This window comes from Ylistrum balloti, unplaced genomic scaffold (genome assembly GCF_031769215.1).
Source record: "Ylistrum balloti isolate Yb309-2 unplaced genomic scaffold, AGI_CSIRO_Ybal_v1 Utg370614, whole genome shotgun sequence".
Classification (NCBI taxonomy): Eukaryota; Metazoa; Mollusca; class Bivalvia; order Pectinida; family Pectinidae; genus Ylistrum; species Ylistrum balloti.
In genome coordinates this window covers 870,914-894,026 of record NW_026782377.1, presented here as the reverse complement: position 1 = coordinate 894,026, position 23,113 = coordinate 870,914, and the positions used below count along the sequence as shown (strand labels likewise).

The 23,113-nt window shown below is 34.5% G+C and overlaps 1 protein-coding gene across 1 annotated transcript; it reads left to right on the top strand.

Annotated features, from left to right (window-relative positions):
* The first annotated feature begins 11,594 nt into the window (after positions 1-11,594).
* Positions 11,595-22,860, top strand: LOC132557033 (peroxisomal biogenesis factor 3-like). Its single transcript, XM_060221498.1, has 13 exons — positions 11,595-11,779; positions 13,362-13,446; positions 13,849-13,895; positions 14,237-14,318; positions 14,741-14,784; positions 15,057-15,178; positions 15,355-15,430; positions 16,885-16,939; positions 17,760-17,922; positions 18,937-19,004; positions 19,467-19,574; positions 19,911-20,007; positions 20,981-22,860. Exons 1-13 carry the CDS (start codon positions 11,707-11,709, stop codon positions 21,080-21,082), a joined length of 1,122 nt encoding a protein of 373 aa, XP_060077481.1. The 5' UTR covers positions 11,595-11,706; the 3' UTR covers positions 21,083-22,860.
* Positions 22,861-23,113: the final 253 nt, after the last annotated feature.

Here is a 23,113-nt window from a genome sequence, read left to right as displayed (position 1 = left end):
TATTTTCTCTCTTTTTATCTGTTGATTTTTTACCATCTGACAGTGAACACTGTTGAAATCACTATGTCCATTGTCCATCTGTCTGTCAATGATGCCATATTTCAACAGTAATTGAATGAGTGAATTTTGTGGATCTTCTAGGCTTCTAATCTTACATGTTAAAGATCCACAAGATCTGTAAAATTTACCTCATTTTACAGTAATCACAGTCCGATAAATGTTTATATCTGGTTTTAATGTCCTCACAACAGTCAGGCTCACACGAATGATTGGGTCAGTCAAGAATACCTCTATAGTGCCATCACACTGAAATGTTGGAAGTTTGACATAATAGCATGACACTCCACCTGGTGACATTATAATTGCAATGAACTAATCCTTTTTCTTTTGCAACCCATTTGATGTGATTAGGGACAATTAGGAAGCACAAGATACATTGTAGTGACTTTGATATGACAAAGCTTGATCTACAATGTTTACATGTTAATTCAATATTGAAGGGAAGGGCTTGTTCCAAACATTACAATTTCCGTGCAAGATGTCAAGGGCTGACAGATAGACTCACAACAGAGTTTTGGGAGATATAGGTTTGTGAAGGTTAGGAACAATTTTAAGCTCGCCTGGCCATTCATCTGAGTTCTTCTGTCCTTCCAGTCAAACAACGAAAAGATCCAGGGTGCTGATACTGGATCAGTTGTATGCTCAGATGAAGGGCTTAGGTGTTTGTTCAAATTATTGATCTTAACTCTCTTTCAAGGTCAGGGGATAAAACCTTTAAATTACTTCATTTCAGTATCCAAAACATACATGATGCTGATAGTGACTGTAGCATGATTGGATTATGGACTACAACGTTTGTTAAGTGATTGGCCTTGACCCAGATCTCAAGGTCAAATGTGAATAGAAAAAAAAAAATCTTTTTAAAAAGCAATATGTCTTTGGTCATGGTATTTGTGCCATAGCATGCTCAAAAATAACGTGTAAGTTTGCAGAAACTGACTTAGGAACAAATTTTCTGTGTAAGCTGAAAAACATAGCAATGCAGGCCTATTGGGTCTCTTGTTACTGTTGTCATAAAGACCTCATGTGGAAATATTGAATTTTATTGTATGAGATGAAGTTGGAAATGTTTATTTCTAGTTAGTATGCCAGGAGATTCCATCATTGTTTACCATTGTTTTCATTTGGGAACTCGACATAACTGACATGGATTGACCAAGGTTTTACATGGGGAAGGGGAATGATATCAATGAGGACTTTTACCTTCCAGAACACCTGGTCTCATTATCCTTGCATTTTTTCAGGAATCTCCAGGTAAATCTCTATTTATTTGTTGACATTTGACCTTAGTTTCATACAATTTGAGTGAATTAAGCTTCTGTTTACATGTCAGTATTTTCTTCGTTGTTCTGGAGAGATCGCATTGGTGACACTCATTACAAAGGATAAAAAGAAGCTAGTATCAAGAGAGACTTCAAGAAAAAAAGGTGTTTAGAGGTGAGAGAAAAGACAAGATCCAAAGTTCATTTGCCTTCTTTGATCATACCATGGAAGGCTTGTATACAGCTTTGATGCACTACCTGCAGGGCAGTCTATGATATTGTAATAGTAAGGAGTAATGAAAAACATCCTGCCACCCCAGGAGTTGAACTAGTGACCCTTTGGTCTCTAGCCAGACACTCTACGGCTTGACTAAAGGGAAAGTCCCACTAGTAAAGTGACCTGTACTCTCAACTTTAACAACATTTTGTTTGCTGGGTTCATCACCCCTTTAACAGCCAGGTTCATTTGTAGGGTCTCTTTGTAGTAATTAGTATCTCACTAAACAACAAACTTGAGGCCATTCAGAGCAATTAGGATAAAGTGTTTTGCCAGGACAATGCACACACCTTCATAGGCAGGAAGTGTCCTACCTTTTCTGATCTTCACCTCAGGTAACACAGGTCATTGCTCTACAAAATGAGCAATAGTAGATTTTGTGGATACTTTGATTCATGAACTCAACTCTACAGACATATTTGCGAATACATGATTCCACAAATGCTGATCTACAAAAGACTTCACAAACGATGAGCTATTAGAGACATGGACAGCAATCTATAGCTTCATGTTGGTCGCCATTGCTGAGGAGAGTTATGTTATTCTATCATCTGATACTGTGATTTGTATCTCCAGAGTACAGACAAAATAAAATAAATATATATAATATAAACTTTATATATTTTACAACAATTGCGAAACAAGTTATGTCAACTTATACTAATCACTCTTGTTGGCCCGGATGTAAGCGCGCGAGGGGTCTTATTGTGGGAGGAAACCGGAGTACCCGGGGAAAACCCACGTGGTCGGGTAGGTGACCCCTTACCTTTTCACGTCCGTTCCGGGAATCAAACCCCGGTCGGCTAGGTGAAAGGCGAGTGCGCTACCACTGCGCCACCCCGACCACCCAACAAAATAAACATGACTTCTCCACATGTATATGCTTGTAGAGTTAGACGAGTTGTTTTCAGAGGAAGTCGACAGGACTTCAATAGGCCAGACTCATTGTGTAATGTTATAACCATGTTTATACTAACTACAGTTGTCCCAGTAGTAATATTGTCAACGGTTTTCCAACTGTTCTTTTGTACTTAAAGATAAAATAGATATTTTACATGTTTTAAACAAAAATAGCACAGGGAGACAAATATGTTTAGTGGATTTGTTTGTGATAATATAATTATGTATAAATTCAACGTAAGTGCCTGTAAAATCAAGCTAACAATGGTATTACAAGGATGTCATCAAGAGTTTCGCACATATTATTGCAGGTGCTTTGAACTGGTGTTTGGTTCTCCTCGCATATTAGCACGAAAATACATCCCATTTTAAATATAAGTGACTTACAGTAAAGCAAACTATCGCTGCCTTTTGTACATGTCATTTCAGTTTCAAAAAGACATTTGCCTGTTCATATTTCAAAATCAAAATCAGTTTTAAATTTAAATGTGATTAGGAAATCAATTAGACATAAAAAGTTACTTTCATATTTAAGTAACTACAGTACAATTGGCCCCACCCTTCAATGGATTATTATTGGCATGTAGTATCCCCCTCCCCCCACCCCCCCAATATACACACCTTATCCCACACTCACTCATACACACACTCTCTCCCTCTGACACACATACTTTCTCACAAAGTTTGTATGCAGTATGAATACCTACTATTGAGGACCTTGAAGTCTAACTTTGGTTAAAGATTACCACATCTACTAACCTGGAGTACAGTTATAACCCTTATGTTTTATCTTTTGCACCGTTTTCTTTATTATCTCCAACTTTTCCAGTAGAAGATGTGAATTAATTTTCAAAAGAATTTTTCAGATCAAATATGAAAAAAATCCACCCATACACAAAGTGAAGTAGTGCATCGTGACCAAAACTTTTTAAATCTCTATTTATTTGTCTGCCCCTCCCAAACCGTAAGTGCTGAGAGCATCGTCTATTGATACCACATGTGCTGTCCTTCCCAAACAATCTTTCATACTGAGATTGGTAAAAATTTCCCAGACATTTTGAAAATTGACTCTGTTTTTTTCTTGCAAAACTAAGTTTCTACCTCATAGACTTTCATCCTGCCTGCCGAGGTGACGTCATCAAAGTCATTGTTTCTCGACTTAGGTAAGGAGGGGAATTAAGTAATCATTTTATCTATGCATCCTTCCATATGTATGTCTGTGATAACCTTGTGTCTCCTGAACCACTGCACAGATTTAATTCATATTCACAACATGACTTCACTTCTCCAAGGTCAATGTCTGATTAGATTTTGGTGATCATGAGTTGAGGTTAAAGGTCAGAGGTCACTGTGAAATAAAAAAAAAACCTTGTGTCCACGACATCTCCTGAACTCCTTAACAGTTTTACTTCATAATCACATCACACTATCATATTCTAAACCAGACTAAGACTATATTGGTCATTGGTCAAGGTTAAGGTCAAAGGTCATTGTGCACCACTTTTGAAATAAAAACCTTGTAAATAGATATCTCAGGAACCTCTTCATATATTAATTCCTTAATAGATTCAGAAGAAACAAGGGGGTGGGAGAATATCTATGAAAGCCCTTTCTCACCATTTTATTTATACAAAATATGATTTCTATCATTTTATACAGTAATTCAGGCTACTGAAATTCTTCTGAGGCATACAGGAGAAAGGTGAAATAGCATCTTGAATCACAGTCCCAGCTTTTATCCTCCCTGTCTATACTTCTCTTACCCCAGTGCTTTATAAACTTCATTCACAGAAAATTATAAAACCTTATACAACCATCCTTCCCTCCACCTCCACCCCATTTTCCAGACAAACTTTGGTTTAAATCTACCCATATAAAGTGACATATAATATACAGAAGGGAAACATGTCCAGTGTAGGCTGAAGTTAGTGTTGACCTACTACCACTGACCAGAGTGTACTTATACACTGGATAAGCATGACAATGGTAAAAATCTTCCATTCTTTCTCAGTTGTACCAGTTTTAAGGCTGATTACATCTCATTACTGTTGTTGGTGACAGCTTGTTTTTATATAGATCAAAAGATCACTGCCTACTCCAAGGTGACTTCCTTTCACTATCATTGTTATTTAACCTTTTTCAGCATAAAGTTTTCACAACTTAGACATATTTTTCTCAACTTATAAATATACATCTAGTATTTGTAAATAATATTTGTGACCTTTCTGCTTCAATCATCCGACACAAACATCAAAACACTTAATATTAGTATTGATATGAATCAAGAACACTTGAAAGGCTGGGAGCCTTTCATAAAAAATAGAATTCTAATTCAAAATTGATTAAACAGAAGAGAAAATTAGGAATAAAGTATCTTCTAATGAACCACTAGTCATGTTTTGACCACATACAGTGGCAATGACTGTGGCACTTGGAGATGATAATCTATATCCTCACCCCTTCAACAAAGAGGGCAGTTTACATGTTTATTCTACTGGGATTGTTTTTAGGTTTGTGTTTATGTAGGAGTTATATAAGCTGTTGACATGAAGCCATTTTCTTACAAATGACTAATTTCTGATAATCATTTATCTCCCTTTGTCAGTCAATTAACTTGAAAGTCATATAAAGATGTCTTGATAACCATTAGCCTAACGTTGGTCTCCTAACGTTCATATACCTCTTGGTTTCATACTCTAGAAATCTGAAACCTAACATTCTGATCACAAACTCAAAAGATGGACGGGTTTTTTTTTTTTTTTCTTTTTTTATTATTTTTCTTATTATTATTATTATTTTATTTATATATAGATATATCTATTCATGTTCTTGTATCTTTCTGCGCCCATATAAACTACAAAGGACCAGGGAAAGAATGCGCTTGTAGTACATATCGCAAAGAGGCGAAATTGTGACCCCTTTTTGACCTTTCGTGCCCTCCACGATCGAGTCTAGGTAATTATTGTAAATAACATCGTTAAGACCTACTGCTTCTCACTGGTACCTTATCTAAGAGAGGTACGGTGTGTAACGGCCTGGTTAGGCTCAGCTCTGATCACCAATGAAATGTTAAACGTCATTTTCTATTTCAGCAAATTCGGATCGATGATTTCAGGATTTTTATAAAAATTCTGATTATCTGATAAATAACTTGGATATAATGTAATATGCTAGTTTTTACATGTCGGTAAAGTTACCCTGAGCAGCATGCAATAAAATATGACAGTTTTCCCGGCTTCAAATGCAATGATGGCACACACGTATCGAATTTTAGGCACTGAACTGAAATATGGGCTCCAGATTTAGCTAAGCACCATACCTCTGTAATATTGGTAGATATACTCATGTTTCCATGACAGTAATCGTTTTCTTTGATAATATATAATTGGAGGAGGATAGATAAATTATGAAACCTTGTTTCTCGAACCTTGTTGTAAGGTTAACAACAATTATGTTTTAATCAATCGAAACCTTTATGAGACTTCTTTTTGGTGAAACCCCTGCTGCAATGGCGATCTCTTATACTATGTAATTGTTCACTTGCCATGGTTTGGTCCACTTAGCTGAGAGCTGTTGTTTATTTCCTCCTTGAAAACATGTTTGTCACGATGTTGTTGAGTTTGACGTAAATTTTGGAGTGTTAGTGAATATCTGTGTTTATTTCTTGACAACGTTATTTGCATGTGCCTACAGTAGAACTCGAGAATATTTCTATCTTCTTCACCAATATACAACCTAACCAACAGTTACAGCCTTCCATTTAGTTATCTGAAGCACGTCATGATTTTAATTTTCTTATTTTCCATTGCTGAACACATCTCATAATTACACATCACCAAAAACCTCCGGATGCTCATTTTAGATCCGGTTGAACAAATTTGCGATAGTAACAAAAAGTATTTATAGTGATACTTCGTACAGGTGACCGCCATATTTCGGAGTCGAGTACTTGGTATCTTCGCCAAAGGCATATGAGAAAATAGACAATCAGAATCAGTTTCATAATGATAAACTCGAACCCCCGCCCAAAAAAGCAAATGCTATATACACGTCAAGATAGGCCTAAATACACAGGTCAACAAATGTAGTTTAGTATTCGTGCTTAGACTAAAACTATTTCTGACGGACAATGCAACATTGGTTGTGAAGAAATGGGTATGACGTTCCATGTCATGTATGTAAAAAGCATAGGTCAATGCACATCAATGCAATATATATAAATAGGATTTTCATTTCATATGAGAATTTATCAAACAGATCTTAAAAATATTTATTCCTTCGAGCCTTGACGAGTAAAAATCAAACTTCCTGATGAATTTCATAAATTTTATATGTTGGAAAGAATGTTTGATACTTTTTATCGCGTAACTCAAGTGACATCTTAATTGTTTTAAACCAGAAGTAAAGAGGACAAACTAAAATGGAATCGCCCATTAATCATGTTGTGTCAGTGCCCTTTCATGACTTAACGTCATTGTCCATATAAAAATTACGAAATTTATTGAATTATTGGTTGGTGCACCTCCTTATCTAGATTTTAACATTTCTTTCGATCACGTGGTATTTCCTCGGTCGTCTCTTAGGCTTCAAAATTTAGGCCTTTAGCATCACTGACAAGTTTTAGAAGGACGAAACAGCTGAAAGATGCAATTTGATTATTTGTTTGGCTCTCCTTTATCTAGATCTAAATTTGTATTAAATCGTGTTATTCACTTGTGGGTCCTTTTACAATATCCATATGATGACATTACTATCGGTTCTAACTGTAAAACGCTCCTCGGTACATCACACCATTCATATATGGCAATATGACGTGAGCGATTTCACCGAATTAACGGCGATTCAGTAGATAAATGTTGCATTTACGTTTTGAATCAACGCATCCCATTAACTCAGTGTTAATCCGGAACGTATTCACATGGGTACACCTTCAAGATTACAAGACAATACTATGACGTCATTTTGATGCTTCGCTGACTGAAACATTGCGTCAATGCTTTGCTCGTCGCCTCAGATAACACACGCCTATAGCTTTATGACAATTATTTTTTCCGGTTTCTAGTAAATATACATAAAGTACAAAACCTATTTAAACAAGAATACTTTAGAAGAGTTTCAGGAATACTACTATAACTATTTAATAGCTGTCACATTATATTTATCTTCTCCTGTTGCACTGATAACGACAATGAATATAATACGACCTGGTTACCGTTAATGAGTACTGTACAACGAGGAGATAGCGTCCGTCAATTTACCAAACTACGTGCGATTCATCGACTCAAAGACCACAAATGCACTTCATTCATCTAACCGAATTCAAAAAGTACGTCGGCTATCTTTAATCTGAATACAATTAACCACGTCATTCATTTAACCGAATACAACAAAAACACATATTTCATTTAACCGAATACAACAAAAACACATATTTCATTTAACCGAATACAACAAAAACACATATTTCATTTAACCGAATACAACAAAAACACATATTTCATTTAACCGAATACAACAAAAACACATTATAATTCATTAAACTCAACAAAAGCACGCATTTCTTCAATCCGAATAAAATTACCACTGTGGCATCATTTATCGAATCCAGTTCAACAAAAGCGCATTTTTCATCAATGCGAATACAATAAACCACGTCATTAACTAAACCGAAAACAACAATACCACATCATTCACCCTACAATGTATCCGTCTCCCATCAACATTGGAGTAATGATAGATATAAAACTGATAAACAGGATGATCCCTAGGGCCCGATCCCTGATGTCGGATCTGTTTAGTATACAGGTAAGGTGAAGGAAACGTGACCTAGGTCCATGATCTTAACATACTATCATGCCCCCTGACGTCTATTTACACGTAATTAGGTAGGTCATCCTGTCAACAGTTTCTCAGTTTGTATATAATTGTTAAAATTTAACACTAAATGTATCTGAAGCCTCAATCATTCTTATTTTAGAATGAAGCAAATTTATTAAACAAAACATATATACGTATAAAGCAAGCGAAAAGGACGTACGGGTGAGCGAAATAATGTAGTGGAACAAGTGAAATTGTTCTGCGGGTAAGTTTCATCAAACACAATAGAGTTAAAGTACATCATATGGTTGATTACGATTTTCAGGAATCTCTTCCAATAAATTTTCATACAGAGGAGAGCCCTTTATACATTGTTCTAGATAAGACTGGTTTAAAAGAGTACAAGAAATAACAATATATCAATGGTTGTCATATTGTATGTATCTACTCATGTTGCACTCATATTGACAATGAATGCAATATACATCCTGACTACCGTTAATGACTGCTGTCCAAAATCTTTCGACAATCCGCATACTATTAACCATATCATTCATTAAACCGAATTCAACAAAAGCACACCATTGACCTTACAGTGTGAATGCAATCACCGAACTATAAATGCAGTGCATATAGAACTGTGGAAATTCTTGTCCTTTGTCCTTTACTGGTCCGCTAATTAGTGTCTTTGGGTTAATGAACAAACTCAAACCACTTCCATGTCTCTCTAGTGGTTCCGCATTAATTGGTTTGTACATCTTGTTCTTTGACTTATTACATACCAACTTGTAAATTTATCTTATTTGTCCTCTTCTTGATGTACAAAACGTAGTTGTCACCCGGAAACAGGACCTTTAATTAGTTAAAATTTCTTAATGAATCTAAGAGATTTGCTGTAGATTCCTCGTTTTAGCTTAATGATTACGTGTTAATGAAGAATCTGAATCAGACTTGTTTTAAGTATATAGTAGATCTTACAGGAGTTCCCTACTAATTCTGACGAGAGAAAATCGGGACAGATATCAGGGGAAATGAAGATTGGCAGATTATGTTGATCACATAAGATACAAATAAAAATCTTTAAATATAGCATCATGTAAATCCAGTGACGTATAACTAATGTCACTGGTTAGACAGATACTTAATGTTTTAATTGCCGATTTTCTCACACTGTGTCCTTTTATTTGATGACTCACAATGAACTTAAAACGTTATCATGAAAACAATGGTTCGATTTAGAAGTAATTTGTGGGAAAGGATACGAGTATTGAGCGTGAAGTGAGTCATGCATGGCGGATCGTGTGGAGATTCTCTACAAAATGTAATATCGCTGATTAGAATTGATGATGTAATTAGATTATATAATAAAATCACCAACCCTGTTTCATATAAAGATATGTATATATATATTTGAAGTTACTTGACATAATCAATTACTGGAAAATACGTAGGAATTTAAAAAAAAATGATTATATTAATTACTAAGCATAAACGAAATTAAGTGATTATCATTCTTTCCAATAAACTACAATGTATCAATTAAAAAGCTTCGGTTAAAACAAAGAATAAAATCCAATGATCATTTATTGATACATATTTCGAATTAGAGACGTCATACTACTTAACGGCGTCTTATATGACTCACTTTAATTTAAAATATTTACGTTGTCACTTTGATGTTTCCAAAAAGAAATGATATTATTCTATTAATTTGTAAAAGATATTAATGGAGTAACATCTGAGACATGTAAGATAAAATGTGGGGTACCTCAGGGGAGTTTATTAGGTCCTCTTCTGTTCTTGATATATGTCAATGATATGCAAGTCTGCATTGATTCTAACTGCATGTTGATGTTGTATGTAGGCGATTCTGCAATACTTTTTCCCCGTCTAAACCCAGCAGTAATATCACAAAAAATGTCTTTGGTGTTAGAGTCTTGTCAAGAATGGTTAGTGGATAACAAGCTTTTTCTACATTTAGGTAAAACCGAAAGTATTATTTTTGGTCCGAAATGAAAATTGGATAAAGCAACAAATATGAATTTTGAAATATTTTGCAATAATCGTGACATTGAAGTTATGAAGTGTATAAAATATCTTGGTATAGACGTTAACGATTTGCTATCAGGTAAAGAAATTGTAGATTCCATTGTTAAAAAAGTAAATCAACGACTAAAATTTCTCTACAGAAACGAGCAATGTCTATCGTATAGGTCGAGAAAAACTCTTTGCTCGGCATTGATTCTTTGTCATTTCGACTATGTCAGTGCTGGTTGGTATGAAGGTTTGTCAAAAAAACTAAAATATAAACTACAGATAACACAAAAAAAAAAAGTAATAAGATTTATTTTGAATGTTCAAAATAGGCACAGTATAAGATGCAGTGATGTTAGACATTAATTATAGAGTTAGTCAGGCAAATCAGAATGAATCATATGTTTGATGTTTTCCATGAAAAGGCTCCAAACTATATGTATATTTCCTTTAACAAGAATCCATGTCTACAAAATACTCGATCCTCTGACCTAGGATAAATGTACTTTACAGGCTCAAGAGAATGGAATTTTCTTCCAGATTATATTGAAAGTATACCAAACAAGCTTAAGTTCAAAATCCAAGTGAAACGTCACTTTCAAAACAAAATGCAAGATAATCATGATAGTTATTATGTATATTATTTGAGGGAAATACATTTGTAAATATCACTAGCTGAACGTTTTTTTTTTTTTTTTTTTTTTGGGGGGGGGGGGGGGGGGTGGGGGGGGGGGGGGGGGGGGGACCTATATTAATTTATAAATATCACTAGATGATACATTAAAGATGTAGCAAACAACTTATTCATGATTATGTATAACATGTTATATGTGCTATATATTCATATGTTTTGTATACAAATCTGTACACAAATCTGTACATCTTTATCCTAAATAAATTTATTATTATTATTATTATTAAAGGTATTTCTTTAAAACAACGAATTTTATTAACATTACTGTTGGGGAAATATTATGCAACCTGTAACATAATGGTTAGGTGTCCAAAAATATAGTGAAAAAATTAGTTGTACTTCAATAATATCATCGTTAAGAATATTTCTTCTGAGTTTAAGTCGCACTCTTTGAAAAATGTACAAAAAAAGCTTGGAGTTTATCAGCATTGGTTATCCGGATTTGTCTCTAACATTATAGGTTCCATATATTTACGTCCTTACTATGTTTAGTGTGAAAGCCTTTATGAACTTCCCCAGTGAAGCTTTTATGTGACAGTGATTGCAGCATTTTCTTTGGACCTTGGTCAACAACGTTTATCCATGCATCTTATTTCAGAAGAGAAAACCTTTCGATGACCCAAGTGATGTAGCAGCAGAACAAGAAAATTAAAACACAAAGCATGTTTTCTTCCATGTGGAATTTTATCAAACGTCACAAAAAGAAGTTTATCTTCAGTGGTTTTCTCGTTGGAGGTAAACAATTATACAAATGACGAGCGCCAAGAAGAGTTAGTTTAAACAATATTTTATTCAATATTCAACAATAAAAAAAACTTACATATAATGCAGGTGGAATCGGAAAATAAGCTTATAACTCATATTAATTCCTTTCCAAGAAAAGTACTGAGACACCTGCAAATTAGGCTAGTATATACATTATAGGTAGATTTGGCTAGTAGTCAAACCTGACTATACGTGTATATAGGGCAAATGTAAACAACTGAACCATATCTAGTCAAGATCACGGTATATTCATAAAAATTGACAACAAATCTAGCGAGTTGGTAAGACAAATTATTTTTGTCATAGGGCATCTTTTCTGGACAGTATCATCCTAACCCAAACCAAATCTACGTAGGCCTGTAATCCTTCCTTTCCACTTCTGGAGATGTTTCAGACTGCTAGAGATAGGATAAGGCCTTATTAGGCCTCAGGGCCATATTCTAAAACTAGCATAATCAAATACACACTGCAACAGACAGTTCCACCCCTCAGAGAGGGATGCATGTCACCCTCTCTGGTTGTCAGAACACTGACGTTTGTCAGTGAGATGATACATGGCAATGGGAGCAGCCATGAAAATTGAAAACCTGTCAACCAACCAACCAGGTACTTGCATCCCTTTATCCACATGTCCCGATAGTGAGACATGAAACTGCCTTAATTCATTATGAAAACACCTCGTATCTTACTTCTAACACACAATTCACATTAATTGCGGGTTAATTTTTTTACATGGAAACATCATGCTTGAAGTGTATCTTTGGCACAAATCTGCATCAAAGGGACGCTTGTCGGCTGACATTATAGGAAGTTAATGATGCCATATTGGATGAACTTGCTAACGGCCATTGAGTTTGTTACTAAATAGCAAGTATATGTGGATACTGAAAATAAGTCCTGATGAAATTCCAAAGCATTGCCTGAAATTGAGCAATATTTCAAAAATATCAATTTCACTGACATACATTGTTTGTCATCCTTTTTTATCTACATGAAAGAAATGTGACTGGACCTTACCTGTATGTTTACATTTGTCCTATATACTGTACATATAATCAGGTTTCACTATATAGCCATGTCTGCCTATATAGCCAGATTTGTCAGTGCTCCAGTACCTGACCATTTTTATTATTACTTTTTAATAGTGTAGAATAATATAAAAAATATGAAATAATGTTTAAAAGACTTGTTGATTGAATGAAATTGACCAAATCTGTGGATGTAAATCATATGTGAAGAACTCAATGGTATGTCACTACATTATATATTTATATTTATACAACCAGTAATTGTAAATTATACTTCAAAGAAATTAGTAGTTGGAATTAATTGCTAAAGAATTCACAACAGAAGCTCAAGTTTTTTCTATGCATAATTTTGCTTTAGAATATACAAATCATTGATTCATAATATTGTTCTGAAAAAGGTTGTTTATTGCTAAGAACTTTTTTGAAAAGAAAGGGCAAAATGTATCTGAAAAAAACTTATCAAAAGTATTATTTTGTTTCCCATGAAGGTATTCTTTTCTTTTAGTCATATACTTTTCCTTCAGGTGGTGTATACTTGTACAGATATGCACAAAGAAAATTTAAAGAAATCCAAGAAAAAGAAGCAGCAGAATGCTTGAAACATGCCAGGTGTGTAATGTAATGTAATGTAACGTAACACAACGTAACGTAACATAACGTAACGTAATGTAACTTTTTTTATATATATAAATCAAATACGTGTGTATGTAAAGATGGTGACCTGTTTGTATTTGTTTCATAATGCGAATTATCATATTTATCCAGCTATTAAATATGTAATAAATTCTTATACAAATTAAAGTCATACTTCGAAGAGGACAATCATATAAAATTTGTTAGTAATTTTACTGGACAGTTTTATGTATGGATGGTCTTTTTAGCAGACATTAGCTAATTTATGGAACAGTGTGTTAAACAACTTCATACACAAATAATAATAGTATTTGATTATCTGATTGATTACTGGCTCGTCAGCTATAATATCGTTTCCTTTCTTTACCTCTTTTAAAGACAACAGCATCATTTTGACAGCAATCAAAGGACTTGTAATATGACAGGTAAAGTATCAATTCTTATTGCTCATTTTAAGATAGAACATATACAGTTGAACCTCGTTATCTTGAAGTCGAGGTGATATGGAAGTTATCCAAGTAATCAGTTTAAGTGAGGTAGAATGTTTGGTGTGAAGTTTTGCAGAGATCAGTGGAAGTTTTCAATTAAACAGGGTCTTTGAGTTATATGAATTAAAGACAATGAGTTTGATGAAATTGTTATTGTTTGCTGTGGAGGCATTTTTACATGACGCCACACTCACATTGTTTTTATTACCTGTTGAGTTCTGTTGCATGAGGGTGCTAACATCCTGCTTATCCATCAATCCTATGATATTTTTTTTCAGTGATATCAATGCTTCCAACACTGAGAGAAGCTCTGATAAAGAAGTTTGACACAGATGCTGTGAAAGAATCTCTGAAGACATGGTATATTTTCTTTTTCTTTTTAAAGCTAAAATGTTTCTGTTAAAATAAAATGATTCCAAAGATAGACACCATTACACATTACATGGTGAATCCAACCTAACAATTTTTCAACAGATAGCTGTGGTTATCTCTCCTACTTTATGTGGTTTGAATGAACTTCTTCATGAAAGTTTATCAATAAAATATGAATTGATTTGCTATCTTCTGAGTTTACCTTTATTATTTTCAGTAATACCGTTAATGTTATTCCTTTTAAGTGTATATGCTTGAACATAATTTTTTTCTTAAAACCTTGAAGGTAATTCTAGATTTGGTTCAAAAGTAATATTGTTTCCTTATTTGCATATTTTGGATCATACATGTGTATGTATATCTTTTATTTACTTACTGAGATAGAGAACTGTGTTATGTTTCAATTTCAGTCCAGAAAATAAATTAGAACTTTGGGAAGAATTGAAAGTTATCAGTAAGTATTTGGTACAGTCTTACTCTCATTTATGAGTCATTCAAAAAAGATCTCAAGATGTAATTTCAGTTAAGATCATTTTTCTCTTTTAATACTGTAAATATATATTTTCCTTTTTTAATTTTTAACACTTAACACTGTAACTATATTTCTCTTCAACACTGTGACTGTATTTCTCGTTTAACACTGTAACTTTGTTTTTTATTTTAATACTGTTACTACATTAGTCTACATAATGTAATTTTAACTGTATTGTGGATACTTTGATTCAGGTCTAGCCCGTATCATCTGTGTGTTGTACGGCTGCAGTATCCTGTGTCTTGTCCTGCGTGTACAGCTCAACATCGTCGGGGGCTACATGTTTCTGGACAGCATGTTCAATCGCAATGGAATGGTCTGTACCTAACCTCTCCCTTGTTTAATGTGAAATCTCTTTTAATTATAATTATTTGCTTCTCTGAAATGGTCTTTGAAATACATCAAAAAGCATTTGTGCAGTTGCCAGTCATGGAAGGGTATCTTTCTCAATAAATGCTTATCCTTCACAACAAATCCTTGTGACAATTTCAGACCCAGAACATGGCAGTGGTTCCAAAAGAACTCCAAGAGAGATACTTATCCCTGATTCGTCACTTCATGGATCATGGTAAGGTGTTATTGTCAGAGTTCAGATAAATTGCTTCAGTTTTAGATTTTGATCATAATATCTTTTAACATATTTTTTTACTACCAGAAATTATCCAAATTCTGACAGCTGCGATTGTAAATACAGTCTCTGACAAGTGTATTGTCTCTTGTGTTTGGCAGGTGTCTTGTCTCAGACAGATACCTTGTCGCTTTCTTTGGTTGTCAATGACAGGTATCTTGTCACTTGTCTATGGCTGCTGTCTTCTCACTTGTCAGTAGCAGGTGTCTTGACTTTGACTCTGTAATTGTTGTTTGGTCTTTGGCAAGTGTCGTGTCTGTGAATGGTGTCTTGACTGTGACAGGTGTTTTGTCTGTAACAGATGTCTTGTTTCTTGTTACTTGTCATTGACTGTGAGTGACAGGTGTCATGTCACTTGACTTTGACAGATGTTTTGTCTGTGAGAGATGCCTTATCACTTACCTGTGATAGGTGTTTTTGACTTTGACTGATACCTTGTCTGACTGTTGTCTTGTCTGTGATAGATGTCTTGTCTGTGACTGGTGTCTTATCTGTGATAGATGTGTTGTCACTGGTCTGTGACTGGTGTCTTATCTGTGATAGATGTGTTGTCACTGGTCTGTGACTGGTGTCTTATCTGTGATAGATGTGTTGTCACTGGTCTGTGACTGGTGTCTTATCTGTGATAGATGTGTTGTCACTGGTCTGTGACTGGTGTCTTATCTGTGATAGATGTGTTGTCACTGGTCTGTGACAGGTGTCTTATCTGTGATAGGTGTGTTGTCACTGGTCTGTGACTGGTGTCTTATCTGTGATAGATGTGTTGTCACTGGTCTGTGACTGGTGTTTTTATCTGTGATAGATGTGTTGTCACATGTCTGTGACTGGTGTTTTGTATGTGACCAGTGTTTTGTTTGCAACAGGTGTCTGGTATCTTGATGCTCCATTGAAAGATTATGCAGGCAGTCTTTTGGATTGAAAAGGACAGTGAAACTCAAAGTGTGCATTAATATTCTCACATACATTGTTTACAAGTTAAAGTACCAACAGTGTATTTTGAAATGAAATTTTGAAAGAGAATAAATGAAGTATTTTAATGTAGACATTGAAAATTAACTCCTGAAGCCAGGGTTAGTTAGAGTTCACCAGTAGATGGAGAAAAATTCAAATTGCTTCTACTGAATAAACATGAGTGTTAAAATGCAAAAAACACTCAAACTATACCGATCTGACCTGCTTCAAAAAACCAGAACTGTGAAATGATAAAGAATGCTCCTAATTTTATTTTATTCATGTTTTGAAAACGTTCACAAACCACTGTGTGTCTCTTACCAGCCTTTGAACAGTCAGGATCAGATGTGCTGTATACTTTTCTTGTTTGTCATAGGAACAGTTTTCTAGAAACATGTAAGATTGATCTCCTTTGTGATAATTGTCTGTTGCTTCCTTTACAGGACTGCTTGAGCTGTGTGATCTTATCCATGGAGCAGTAGAAAAAGAGGTTTGGAGGTTGGTGTAAATGTAGCTATAAGAATGTATAGTGTTGATTATTCTAGAGTGTTTGAGGATTTAATTGTAAAGCTGAAATTATCACTAATAAAATTTTTCATGTTTGATCAGTCATTGCAGACAACTGCCAGCAGCCATTTTGGATTTTTGTGGTTAAATTTGTTGAAGCTCTTTCTAAAATAAATGTTTTAGGATATTCTTGAATATTTCTAGCATAGATACCTACTTTGCATGTGTCAAATTGGATTTTGATTTTAGAAGCTTGTCAACAGTATCTTTCAAGAACTGATGATATGACCTTGAAACTTTATGATCATCCCAGTTCTGCTCTATAGCCACATTTTATGGTCAGTGTGATTGGTTATTCAAGATGGCTGCCAGTTGCCATAAAGGATTTTGATGTAGATTTCATATATTGTTGAATAGATGTTATGGCCAGTGTAACAGATAACTGAGAGAAAAAGATAATTATCCAATTTATATTAAACCACTTATCTAATGATGGGTACCAAGATCACAATTTGATATCTTGGTTGTGTTTACCAAAACAGAATTTCAAACCATTTTTTTTCTCAAAAGATATTTGATTGAGATTGCATATAGGTTAAAATTTAATTTGTATTGAACATGTATTGTGAATTTGTCATATAGGATTGTTTAAATGTAAACAAAACATTTAAAAAACAAAGAAAAAAATTACTTCCAAGTGATTTCTCTCGGAATTGAAAAAATCTGTATATAAGAACAGAAATATCATGATGTTGAATTTCCATGAAATCTGTTTCCTGGTAATTCAGAGATTGCAATTTTCCTGTTTCAGTGTGTCCTTGAAGGAACGTTTGTGCTTTCACAACCTTAAAGCCATTACTGGTCAGATCCGCGAGCGCATTGAGAGCAGCCCCGAGATCTCTGATCTGCAATCACCCACCCTCATGTTGTGTTCCTACATGTTGCCCTCGGAGGGACACACAAGTACAGTCAGTGTAAGTCTGGTAGAAGTATAATGGAAGATTACAAAACAGGACATTCTCTAAGATTTAAAAGGGCAATGATAACTCAGTTGAGTTTTAGCCTAAATTAACTCCCTACCCATAGCAGTCTGTTGTTCTAAGGAAGCTGAGAAACTGAGACCATCATTGTTGTCAAGGTTATGTGCTTTGGCGAGACACTTACCGGGAATTACTGTGGATATCATGCAAAGGTTCTCCTTTGAATGTTCAGTAAGGTAGCCACCAGCTATTACATTTTGACATCGCCTCAAATTACCCTGGCTGTTGTCATGGTGATAAACCAAACAAAAATCTACAAGAACTGGATCCAGGTTTTACCTTGCAAGGTTTTAAAGTCAAAACTTAACAAGGAAAAAAGGGTATTGCAGTACTGTATTACAAAAACAAAATCATTTGGAGGCACAATAGAACATCAGTCTGTTTTAGCATACAGTTGAATATATATGAAATTTAGCACAAAATGTTACATAAAGGTTCTAGTTAGATTGTAGAAGTTAGTATCTGCTAAAACCTAAGAAAGCCATATCAGAGGTATGAGTGGTATAAAGGTTCTAGTTAGATTGTAGAAGTTAGTATCTGCTAAAACCTAAGAGAGCCATATCAGAGGTATGAGTGGTATAAAGGTTCTAGTTACCTGGTAGATTGTAGAAGTTAGTATCTGCTAAAACCTAAGAAAGCCATATCAGAGGTATGAGTGGTATAAAGGTTCTAGTTACCTGGTAGATTGTAGAAGTTAGTATCTGCTAAAACCTAAGAAAGCCATATCAGAGGTATGAGAATACATGAATGATATTTTGTCCTAATAACCATTGGAAAAAGATGAACAATATGTTGAAAGGTAAAAAAATTAAGTAAATAATCGGAGCATTTTAATGCTCGCATGAATAGATTTTCCAAAGACTTTAACTTTCATACAATTACTATTTAAGGTATACTTTGCTTAAATGAATGAAAACGTGTTTACACTTATGTTTTGATTTTTTACAGAATACTGAAAATGCTGAAGAGAGAATGTACCATCAGCTGGTTCAAGAAACAAGGGATGTTTTAGAGAGGTAAACCGATTGAAAAATAAAAACAAGTAAAAGGAGTTTTTGTCCCAGCTGCTACTTTTAATAAGACTACTAACTGTTATTCAATTTCAGCAATGTAACACATACATATATCATATCCCAGATGGGAAAGCAAGCATAAATCTGATATTAATTCCTTTCATTTATTTGATATTGAAGCTTCCTCTATGGTAATCTAGTGTAGAAGTTGACAATGCTATATCTGGGGTAACACTCTGCTGGCATTTTGCTATAGCCAATCAGAGCAAAAATAACAAACATACAGTTATGACCATGTTTTCTGAGAAGTACAGATTTGGTTTTTCTATTAATTCAAAATAACATGTCTCTGTTAATTGATATCTGCAAAATGATCACAAAAATCACATGTGCATCGTCTCACCAGAAAAAAATCATGGTAGTGGGTCCACAGCCAGTGTAGAAAATAAAACTGTTTACTTGCAGTCCCGACTTCCATGCCGTCCTCCACACTTGTCTGGACCGGGGATTTGCTAAGCTGTTAGATAGTCTGGCTGACCACTACCGACAGACCGCCAGTGACCAGCATCAGAAGTATGTCCGTTCATAGTGTTATCAATTTCATACTCAGAGTAATGAATAGTTAGTGTTCAAATTAATCTGAAATGGCTGAATGAAGTTTGAATTTTTCTACAAAAGAAGATGTTGATGGGGTGTTTTTTTCTCTTTTTTCTCAAAGTGATTGTGCATTGTTATCTGGTCCAGATTATTGTAGCGGTGTTGCACTAAGGACAGGGTAAAGCTATCTCCTTAACAAATAAAATCAGTGGAGCAAATTGAAATTTAAAGAATACAATTTCATCATTCAGTAAACATATCTTTAAGTGGTCATTTACACACATTATGATGCCATTTTTTGTCATTTTAAAGTCTCCATGAAGTTGGTATACCTATGGCCAAACTGATACCTGTGATAAGCGGTCTGCTGTTTAAACTCTGTAGTGACACACCAAACCCTTTGATCCAGGTAATTCTTTGTTCCTATGTTGAAGAAATTTACTACTGTAATCACACTTGATAATGAACTGACTGGTTACGTCCCTTTTAAACCAGCTGTCCCACTGTCCAGCCACCACTAATCTTGCCTTACTACCCAGCCACACCAATCTAGCTGCCCTTTAATCCAACCACCAATAATCAAACTATTACATGATCCAGCCACACTAATCCAGCCATCTTAATATCCAGTCACCACTAATCCAGCCGTCCTAATATCCAGTCACCACTAATCCAGCCGTCCTAATATCCAGTCACCACTAATCCAGCTGTCCTAATATCCAGTCACCACTAATCCAGGTGTCCTTATATCCAGTCACCACTAATCCAACTGTCCTAATATCCAGTCACCACTAATTCAACTGTCCTAATATCCAGTCACCACTAATCCAACTGTCCTAATATCCAGTCACCACTAATCCAGCTGTCCTAATATCCAGTCACCACTAATCCAGCTGTCCTCATATCCAGTCATCACTAATCCAGCTTTCTTATTACCCAGTCACCACTAATCCAACTGTACTAATATCTAGCCACTCTAATCCAGCTTTCTTACTACCCAGCCACCATTAATCTAGAATATTTCTTACTTAAAGTCGGAGATTGTGCTTAATAAAGGACATTGAAATGAAAAAGAAAATTAGTTTAAAATTTTACTAAACCATAATACATATCTGGTTTATGTATATGGGTGGGCTTGTTACCAGACAAACGTTCATTGTCAGATATATATGTAACTTTCAGTATAAAAATGAAGTCTGAAAATAATGTTTATATTTAAATCCATTTACCAATGCGAGACTTTATAGAGTGACGATTCTTTAAATCAAAAACCTTCAGATATTTAATGTGGGACTTTATACAGTGACGGTTCTCTAAAACCTTCAGATATTTAATGGAAATGAAAACTATTCCTGTATAATGTACAGATTCTTCTGTTGTAGGAATTACTGCTGCTTGACCAAGCTAAGACATTGGCGGCTAATATTTATGAGGCATTTAGCCAGCAGGAGGAACTGGCATCAGGAGTTGATCAGAAAACTTGAATACACTCATTATAGCCTGAAAAAAAACTTCCTGTCGCTGAGGTTGTAGAATGGTTGTCGACAAAAACTTTGATTAATAAATATGATGCTGATTAAAACAGCATCAGTAGTAATTTATTCTGAACCTTGAGCATTTCCATTGGCTAATTTAAGCTAACTGTAAACCTACTTAATTTAGTGCAATCAAATTTTACCATATTATTGCCTTATGGCAAATCGGCGTATCCACAATAAATACTATATAAGTAACATACAGAAACAATAATTAATGCTATCATATTTTAGCACTATGCTTTCAGCGTGAAAAGCACTAAAACAAAATTATGGCTAAAATCTGTATGTTTACAGTGATGTATTTTGCCAGGGAAAACCTTGGTTTTTATATTAACATGGTTTCCCTTTTTAAAAAAAATCTTTCAAGTGTATGCATGAAAATTTAAATGTCCACTCTAAGATGAAGATAGAAATGAAAACATTTGTTTAAACAGAGGAAATATTGAGAACATGGCTGTTTAATGAACGTATACAGAGGAAAGATTTTGACCTCGTGACTTGATTGGCACAGAAAGAAAATAGTTGACAATAGGGCTATGATTTCAAATCAATAAAATACAGGCAGTTTCTCTAACAAGGTGGTGTTAATGTAAGGCTATGTCAGGATAAAAAATGTGTACATAATATATTGTGTGTATATGTATGCAAGTGGAGGTGTGTGTGTATTAGGGTGGAAGTTTGTGTGGGTGAGACTGTTTATATGTATTTGACTCTTGGTACTTGTATGTGTGTGAAGGTGTGTGTGAAGGTTTGTGCGGGTGACTGTGTAAATGTGTTTGACTGTGGGTAATTGTATGTGTATGATGATGTATGTGTATCGGGGTGGGGGTTAGTGCGGGTGACTGTGTAAGTGTGTTTGACTGTGGGTAATTTTATGTGTGTGATGATGTATGTGTATTGGGGTGAGGTTTGTGTGAGTGACTGTGTAAGTGTGTTTGACTGCGGGTAATTGTATGTGTGTGAGGATGTGTGTGTATTGGGTTGGAGGTTTGTACAGGTGACTGTGTAAATGTGTTTGACTGCGGGTAATTGTATGTGTGTGATGATGTATATGTATTGGAAAGGAGGTTTGGGTGACTACATATATGTGACTGACCGTGAATACTGGTATGTGTATGAAGTTGTTAAGATATAAATGGTGAGAAATATTTGAAACTTCCATAATGAACTGACGTTATTTTAACAGAAGTAGGATGTATGTGGAATATTTCATGAAGTCGGTTGTAAAACTCACTGTTTGTTTACACATAAAATCATAGCATACTGAATTATAAAACTCATACCAAGCCTTTTTTGGCTTGACAAGTTTTATCTGTATATTGTCTGAACTTGTAGATTTCTGTATAGAATTGTACATAATAGTAATAATGCATTTGTACATGATATACAAAGCATTACAAGTATAAGTTATTTACAATTGATTTAATACATGTCTTCAATATTTTTTCCAAATAATTGTAAACAATTATCTTGAAATTTCAAGATGTTTATATAAACAGAAAATGAAGATTTTTTTTTTATTTAATTTTGTTTATCAATGACTGTTGAATTTATACTCTGATTAAGAAATTACAAATTTTGATAATTGCCAACACAGATTCTGAATTACAAAATTAACATGAAATATTTCACGAAAGGATAATTGAATAGTTTTGTAAATTCAAATTTTCTGGAATGTTGATAGATTTTGATCTCACAATTCCTACAATGAAGGAGACATTTCATATCTAATACAATTTTTATATCTTGATTGTGGCTTTGTTTTATTCATCTCCTTTTACATGGAGGGCCCACGAAAAAACAACCGTGGCTGTTGATGAGACACTTTTAAAAACTCTGTCTCATGTGGCAAGGGAAAAACTCTTCAACTGCTGTTATCAGCGTTTAATCAAACTTGCACTGATCAGTATTTGACCAGAATCATGAAATTTGGTTAGCAGTATGATTGGATTAATTGAATAAATGACCTTGACCCAA